At 44.2% G+C, this 8,579-nt stretch overlaps 1 protein-coding gene across 1 annotated transcript; it reads right to left on the reverse strand.

Moving 5' to 3' along the window:
• LOC109846876 (60S acidic ribosomal protein P0-like) lies at nucleotides 1,668-3,915 on the reverse strand. The gene is made up of 2 exons (XM_020416115.1): nucleotides 3,868-3,915; nucleotides 1,668-2,150 (listed from the first exon to the last, which is right to left on the reverse strand). Exons 1-2 carry the CDS (start codon nucleotides 3,913-3,915, stop codon nucleotides 1,668-1,670), a joined length of 531 nt encoding a protein of 176 aa, XP_020271704.1.

Below are 8,579 nucleotides of genomic sequence, written 5' to 3' on the forward strand. Positions count from 1 at the left end.
TTTGCCGCTTTATTAGCATTCTCAAGAGTTACATGTTTAGAACTACGTTTTTGGGAGCGCAGGATCTCAACAGGCTCCTGGTTTTGGATACACACCCCCAGGCGGGTGGAAACCGTTGTTTTCTCTTTATGAGAAAGCTTGAAATTATTGCGAGGGCGTGTGCGACCCCCAGCTCGACGAGTCGCTCGGGGTGCAGTCATGTTTGTGGAAAAAATTTGATGTAAAAGAAATGAAAGAAAAATTGATTTGTATTCCTTCAAAATCGATTACAATTTGGGTTCCGATTACAAAAGAGAGGAGAATGAATTTGATTCTCCCCTTTGTTTAAAACTGGGTTCTTCTTGGTAGCGATGGAGTTCCTCCTTCGAATGATCGCGTCGAATTCGCTCTCCGTTGACGATCCGACCGTACTATCTCACGAGAACGATTGACTTGTATGATAAGCTTGATTTCGAACTCTTAGCGAATTTAAGAACTCAGGATGAGTTGAAAACTCTAAAAAATAGTTGTTGAAAATCGAATAATCGATTAGTGTAATTAACTTGCGTTGCAAGTTTAATTAAGAACTCTTAATGAGTTTTAGAACTCAGAGCGAGTTGAAACTCTGTAACAGAGTTGTTAGAACCGAAAATTCGGTTAATAGCCAAGTAGATCTGCCGTTGGTGAAGGGATTCTCTGAGATTTGATTCACTGACTGCAGATCAGTTCGTTGATCTTCAAGAAAATCGCCTTCTCCGTGCGGTTTAGCTGCCGAGACCGATCAACCCCTTACTCAGTTGAGTAATGCGGTTATTTATAGGGGGATATGGGGTGTAACCAACCCCTAAATCCGTTCCTAAGTGGGCGAGAATCCCTCAGAACGTGGGATAAACGGTTGTGAGGCCGTTCAGCTTGTGTTTCAACAAGTCAAACGCCTAACTTGCCGTTCTGGGCCTTAACTCTGCGCCTAAGGCTTGAGACGCAGAGTTAAATTTCTGCTAGAGATTTGAAACGCACAGGCCGCATGCGCACAGGTTGCTTGTGTGCTGAATCTCAACTCTGCATCTTGAGTTTGAGACACAGGGTTGAGTGTTTGCTGAAGAACGCACAGTCTGTGCGTTTTGGGTTTTAACTCTGCGTTGCAGAGTTGAATGTCTACTGGAGAACGCACAGTTCGTATGCGTTTTGAGTTTGGGAAACGCAGAGGTGGACTCTGCGTTTGGGAGAGGTTGTTGGCTTGTAACCTCGTCCATTACAACATCGCAAAGGCTACCGCTCATTGATCTTTGCTTGTTATGGGGTGTGAAAGTCGTCAGATTGTAACTCTCACAGTTGGTTATGAAGGCTACTGAATAGAGTTTTCATCAGGTATCAGAAGTGTCGTTGATTTGTAACTCTTCTTGATCTATGTGAAAAGTCCTCTGTTTGTAGCTTTTGTTTGTTGAAGCTTGATGGGGATCAGCTATCTATTGTGATTTTTAGCCAGCCTACAGAACTCCCTTCAAAGTTTTCGAAAGTTCGCGGTTGACTGAGACGAATTTTCGGAATACTTTGGATCCCAAAATTTTAGTTGGTTGGTTATTCACTTCGTCTGATTTGAAGACATTGTGAATTTGGTTGTTGGAATGCTGAAATTTTGTTTCCTCGAACCAAACAAGATAGCTTTTTGAGTTTTGATGACAATGAACTTAGTCAAACAAACTAAATCCCAAGTCATCGTCAGACTCACCGACAGGCTCGTCCTTCTTATCTTTTTCCTTAGAGGCAAGAGCAGCAGTATTCTCAGCAGATGCAACAGAGATAACAACAATAGCAAGGACGTTCTTGTAGGCATTGATGAACATGTGAAGCGCAGCTGCAAGAGTTGGGTAAGAGAGAGTCAAGGACAGCGAAGCAACCACAGAAACACCAACTGCAAACTTGTCAACGAGGTCATCCTCCATGAGGTTGAGCACCTCCGGGCTTAAGACAGATTCATTGTCATAGACAGAGAGAATCGCAAGCCCATATGAGAATGGCTTTATCCCAAGTTTAGTCAGGAGGGTAGCTTCAGAGGGACCCACTTTATTTCCTTTCTTGATCAGCTCAACTGGGGTGATGATTTTAGCAATATCATCATTACTCTTCGTTGGGATGTTAAGCCATTTAGAAGAATGAGTTGCGCGTAACTCCTGTCTTCATTAATCTTGGTGGGAACGTTAAGCGATTTAGAAGAATGAGTTGTGCGCAGCTCGTGGCTTCATTAATCTTCGTTGGGATGTTAAGCCACTTAGAAGAATGAATTGGGTACAACTCTTGGCTTCATCAATCTTGGTTGGTATGTTAAGCCACTTAGAAGAATGAGTTGTGCGTAGAATCGCGTTTGACAGTTTTAGCGTTGCCAATTATAATCTGTTTGTATTAATCCAACAGACTCCCCAGCGGAGTCGTCTGTTTCTTCTCGGCTTTGATCACCTTGATAGCTAACATCAGTCTTTCTCTCTATTTATTAAAGCTATGTTTTGGCTTCAAACGTTGAGAAATTCATTTGATGGCGTTTAAAACGCACAGGTGGATTTGCATGCTTGAAAATTGAAACACAGAGTTGAACTCTGCGTTCAGAAGCTTAACCAACGCAGACGCACAGGCCGCGTTTGGCGGGATTCTGGGCCTAGAATCTCGCCCTGATTTGACAGCTCACAGCTATCTATAAATAGACCGCTAGGGTCAAATCAAAAGTCATCCGACTTTTCATCTGTCTTCTTTCGAAAAGCTTAACGAAGATTTCGTTTTGAACTCCGGTGAACCCTGTTCATCTTCTCCGATCATCATCCTTAATGGGTCCGAGAAAGAAGACTGTCTCCCATCAAAAGTCGGCTGCTGTCGCTGCTCCGAGTTCGGCGGTGATGAAACTCAGGCTGGTGCGCCGTCGGCACAGGCTTCTCTCGTCGGTGGTAAGTATCGACCTTCATGGCCGCAAAACTTGCTTTGGAGAGTTCTCTGAAAACCCTAGATGGGTTATTGTGAACGAGGAAGATGACTCGTTTTAATATTGTAACGCAGAATTAGAACTTTGCGTTTCGAATTTGAAACGTTAGGGTCCGACTTCTGCGTTAATGAGTTCTGACGCATGGTCTGGGCTGTGCGTTAGAAAATTTAACACAGAGTTCGATCTTTGTGTTGATAAATTTTAACGCCAGGTCTGAATTGTGCGTTTGAAAGCTTGACGCAGGGTTCGACCTCTGCGTTTGATAACATTTTAACGCCAGATTTGAACTGTGCGTTTGAAAACTTGACGCAGGGTTCGACCTCTGCGTTTGATAAAATTTTAACGCCAGATTTGAACTGTGCGTTTGACAGCTTGATGCAGGGTTCGACCTCTGCGTTTGATAAAATTTTACGCCAGATTTAAACTATGCGTTTGAAAGCTTGACGCAGGGTTCGACCTCTGCGTTGATAAAATTCAACGCCAGGTTTGAACTGTGTGTTCGAAAGCTCTCACTCCTCTAAGGATTTTGACTAAGGTTCCTTTGTTTTATTTCCTCGTTGACTAATTGAGTACTTTTCTCTTTTGTAGTGCCTTACTCCCGCGAGCCTCTTACTCTTCGTCACCATTTCGGGCGCGAGGGTAGCGTGGATTCAAATATGCAATTCAATTTGCGTCAAGAACTCCCAATATTCCAGGATTCTGACAAGGATCGTCTCACCCTGATCTCGAATCCAAGCCCAGCTGTACTTAGGGTTTTAGTTACAGACGCCAAGTTTGAACTTGAATCCCACAAGAAGCTCACCAAACCAGCCTTTCTATTTGGGGATCATGTCACTATCTCAAAAGAGATCGTACATGGCGGCCATTACAAATGACTAAGGCAAATCGGGGATCGTCGCTTCTTCCTCCCTGATACACACAGAATGTTCCCAATTTCCTACTATCAATGTGCCTCTATTCCCCGCCATATGAATTGGGACTTGGTTAAAGAGCAGGACGGGGTAGCTGTTGGGGCTTTGACTTACAAGGGCGTACACACCGTTGGTTACAATCGACAGGTGTCAGCTTTGGAGCCCTGCTTATTCTCACGGGGGTATCCTTTTGGGGAAACAGCTAGCACAACTAACACTTTTATGTGGAGATTTCTGGCCATGAAAGGAGAGTTCCCTTCCTCAGTATTTAGGGCTCCTGGATGGGTACACTCTACCGAGACAGGATGGTGGACACGAATGACGGAATTCGTGCTGACAGAGTTAGAGGGATCATTAGCTCAATCTGGGCTTGGTTGCCCTGTAATGTCTACCAAATGTGGTATTGCCTACAACCACTATAATTTCTTTGCCATTTTGGAGAGATATAATCTGGACACTTGCACATTTTTTACGCCGGAAGGAGAATTAGGGTTTGCCCTGCATGAAATGTATGATATCTCGGGCCTTCCTTTCGGAGATTTGCCCTATGAAGAATTCATCCCTGGGTCCAACGAGCTCAGAATTTTGAAGGAGACGAATCGTGAAGTCTATGACACCTTGTGGGAAGTAATGTGTCATTTTCAAATCTGCACCCAGCTGACAGGGACACATGGGCGTGGTATAAAACAGCTATCTTGGGCTGAATACCTTTTCTAGAATTTGTCTCATAAGACCGCTGCCGTGTCTCGTAGGGATGTGAGCAACCCTGAGACTATTCAAGCTTTGATTAGTGATGCCACTATTCACTATGTCAATGAAGGAATAGAAGATGATTTCTCAGCGCAGACTGAATGCGAAAGCTTCCACCATCAGGCTGCTATGCCTATTACTGACATGGCCTTGTTGGCAGGCTTTCTCATACTGTGGCTGAAGCGGTGTGTAGTCCCTACCAGGCCGATAGATGCTGTGATGATAGAAGTAGTCTATCCGGCTATCCTCTTAGCTCACGGGAGACCTGTGAACTTACTTTCAGCTATGACGTGCTGTTTGCAGCATGGTTTGAGGGAGTTGTGTCTTGAATTCATTCAGGTGAAGGAGATAGACTCTGAAGGAAAGAAAAGTTTGGTGACACCAAATCCTCGAGTACCCTTGTCGTATACTTATCTGATGGCTTAGCACGTATCCCATTGTCCACATTTGATGAGCGCTCCATCTTCCTCAGGTGAAGGCTTCGTCCCCTTCGTGCAGAGACTAGAAGAGGCTACTTGGGAGGGCACCTATGTAGTGAGGGTCCGTCAGATTCTGTCGAGAGACCTCAATTACCATATATTTCGTTGCTTCCCGGACTTTGATGGTGGTGGCTATGGGCATGTATTCCAAGATACCGTTGGCCCTAACGGTTTTACCCGTTTAGACGGGGGAGTTTTCCATTGGCTATTAAACATTAGGCCTGGTTATCTCCTCCTCAGGCAAAATGACAAATGCATAATCGAGCCGTATCAGCCATACCGATTTGCTCACCAGTTCGGGTATGACCAATTATACGTTGGAAATCCGAGGAGCCAACTTGTAGTTACGGGAAACATATATGAGGGAGCTCAGGCCTGGTATTATTCTACCATAGGCTGCACTGGAGCTACCTTCAGGTTGCCCCACAAAGTGCCTAATTCTCTTCTCTCCATGGCCTTTTGTAACTGGTATCATACAGCTTCTAGGATACCCGAATATAAGCTAAACCTGTCAGGCCTTCGAGAGATCAGAAGGATGTATTCGTCCCGGAAAGGAGCTCGAGTATCTCGTCTGAAGGGGATCAACGAGTTTTTACATTGTGAAGATGAGGCTGAGGAAGGAGAAAGAGACCTGGGACCGGAGAGTGCCCCAGTAACGAGCCCTAAGGCTGCTGAAACTCCCAGAACAAAAGCAGCTGAAAAGAGGGCTCTTACCGAAGAAGAAGCAGTTCAGTACGAGGAATGTATTCGCAGGAAATTGCTAGTAGACCCTCCTTCCCAGAAACTAATGGCAGATGCTTTTAAATCTGCCGGTGGAGGGGAAGAGCAAGAACCAGCTGTTGCAAATCGTCCCGATCGCATAGGTCCTCATTCTGGGGGTTCTACATTTTCCGGAGAATTTTCCTCTCATTGTCCTTTGGATCAGGAAGAGGGTGGAGATGAGTCACTGATTGGGGATATGGGGGCTTCTTCTACAATAGACCCCGATATTTCACCATTTCCAGATCAAATTCTCGGTGCTGCTCCTTCATCTGTAGGGACATTGCCTACAACATCTCCCTGTGAAGGGGTTAGACTGCCTACAGATGAACCGATGACAGATGAACTTGCAAATTTTAACAAGAATCAGTCTCCCGCTTCTTCTGCACTACTGCCACATTCGGGGACTATTATTCCTAGTCCGACGACTGGTAGAATGACTAAAGTGGATACGACTGCAAGTTCTCCTGGATTATCGACTGTGGATGATGAGGATCCGTTAGATTATGGGACCTCTTCTCACAACGATGATGCTAATGAGGAGGAAAGTGATGGTGACAATGATTCCGCCGGCTGGGCTGATCCGCCACCACCCTCTTCTGATAAGGCGTCTGCTTATATTCCTACCTCCCCTCTTGGTAAAGATCACACCCGCTGGTTTCTCTAGACTTCTCTTCCTTTTGTGCTAACTACTCTTTTGTGTAGGTTCTCTGACCCGCGAGGCTGCTGATAAGAATTTGTCTCCCGAACAGCAAGCAGCAGCTGCTTCTCTCCCGAGCCAACGCCAGTAACGACTACCTCTTTACAAGAAGAATCCCCCACGCTAATGATTTCTCTTAAGTCTATGGGGACGGAGAGTGCGCTGAGTTTAGCCCAAACAGGGGCACTCATGATTCTTCCTTCCAGTCCTTCACAACTGGATATTTCTATGGCTTCCCCGGCTTTTTCACGGTTGTCACCTACCATTCTTGCACCAGGGTCTATGATTTTGGGCTCCCCAACAACATCTCCTGTGAAGTCTTTAAGTCTAGTGGTTATCCCCTCCATGCTTAAGATTCTTGTACGACCTCTGGAGGACATGATGAAGGTGGCTATTGAGGAGGTTGGTGCCGGACGAGCTACATTTGACTCTTTTAAACCAATACTCATGCCTTTCTTGAGTGACATTCGATATGTGGATAACGCTCGTTGGTTTCAGCACTACTCAGAGAATATCTCTCAATTGGAGAAAGATCTGAGGGCTTTGGAGGAGTTGTACAGTGCTGACCTTGCTGCCCAAATCACATCAACCTTCGATGATCTCAGGGCTGAAGCGACTCGCCGACATGAAGTTCTTCAAGAGAGCATCACTGAAAAGGAGTTTGAGATCGCATCCTTACAGGGGCAGTGTTTTCAAAAGCAACAGGCCGTAGTTGCTTCTAACACTGCCATACAAACATCTCATGCAGAAATTGATCGACTCAAGGTGGAGTTGGCTCGACACGAGGCTGAGCTCGCGCGAGAGGAAGAGATCTTAAAAAGGCTCACACTAGAAAGCGTGAAGACTTACGCCACCTATCGTTCGTCAGTCCAGGATCTTGAACTTATCCAAAAGGAAGCTATCGCAACGACACCGGATGAGAACGAACTTAAGAAGAGAGCTGAGGTACTGGTACAAGCCGCTCATGAGGAGAAGATATCTGTTATTAAGTCCCGGCTCGCATCTTTCAATTTTACTGGCCCAGGGGCTTAATTGTGTATTGTCCTTTTTGTTTGACAAGAACAAGGTTTTTGTATCACTTCTTAATATTTCTGACTAAAATAAAAAGAGTGATTTTGGCTTTTCTCTATTTATTGCATGTGTCGTGTTCTGGCTTGCAACAATGAAATTATATGAAGAATTTAAGATAATTCTAAAGAAAAACTTTAGCTTGTCGGGGATACGTACTCGTCACTCCCTTAGGATATGACTCATTCAATAGAATTCTCCCTGTGTTTTTTTTTTTGTTATAGACACTGAAAGAAATCCGCAAGTGCCAACTTAAAATTCTCTTTATTATCATTCGCAATAATTTCAGAAAATCTTAATCTGTTGGGGATGGGTATATGAACACTTGTTATTCTTACGTAGAAGAATCAACTGGTTCAAACGAGTTAGAACTGTTAGAGGTATCTTGTTAACGTAACAGAGATTTGTGGATCTATCGCTCTATTGAGAAGAGTCAATAGATTAATTTTGCCAGAGGTATGATATTATCGTGACAAGAAGAAATATTGCGATCAGGGCAATTTTGAGGGTTTGTCGCTCTATTGAAGAGAATCGATGTGACGCCCCTGGGTTCACACAAGGTTGCAGTCCAAGGTGAAACCAAGAATGTCAAACCTGCCATGCACCACACCGTGCAATAACAAGTTTCACCATCACAATTAACATCCGTCTAGTAGAGTCAACAATAGGTGTAGGTACAAAAGCAAGTAAAAGATAGTGCAAGAAGTAACCGATGAAATGATAGTGATCACATTAATATCTCATCATCCAACATACAAAAATACATAGTCAATGTCTGAATAGATAACTGGAATACTCAATAAGTCTCAAATACAAATGTCTGATAAGAGGAAATAAGGCACACAGTTTTTATAACTTCTAGAATAAGACTCTCAAATGTCTAAACAAAACTACAGTGGAGCTCCAAGATAAAACATAGCTAAAATAGATAACTGAACACTAAAGTGTGTCGCCATCAACCTGCG

This window comes from Asparagus officinalis, chromosome 7, assembly GCF_001876935.1.
Source record: "Asparagus officinalis chromosome 7, Aspof.V1, whole genome shotgun sequence".
NCBI classification, from domain to species: Eukaryota; Viridiplantae; Streptophyta; class Magnoliopsida; order Asparagales; family Asparagaceae; genus Asparagus; species Asparagus officinalis.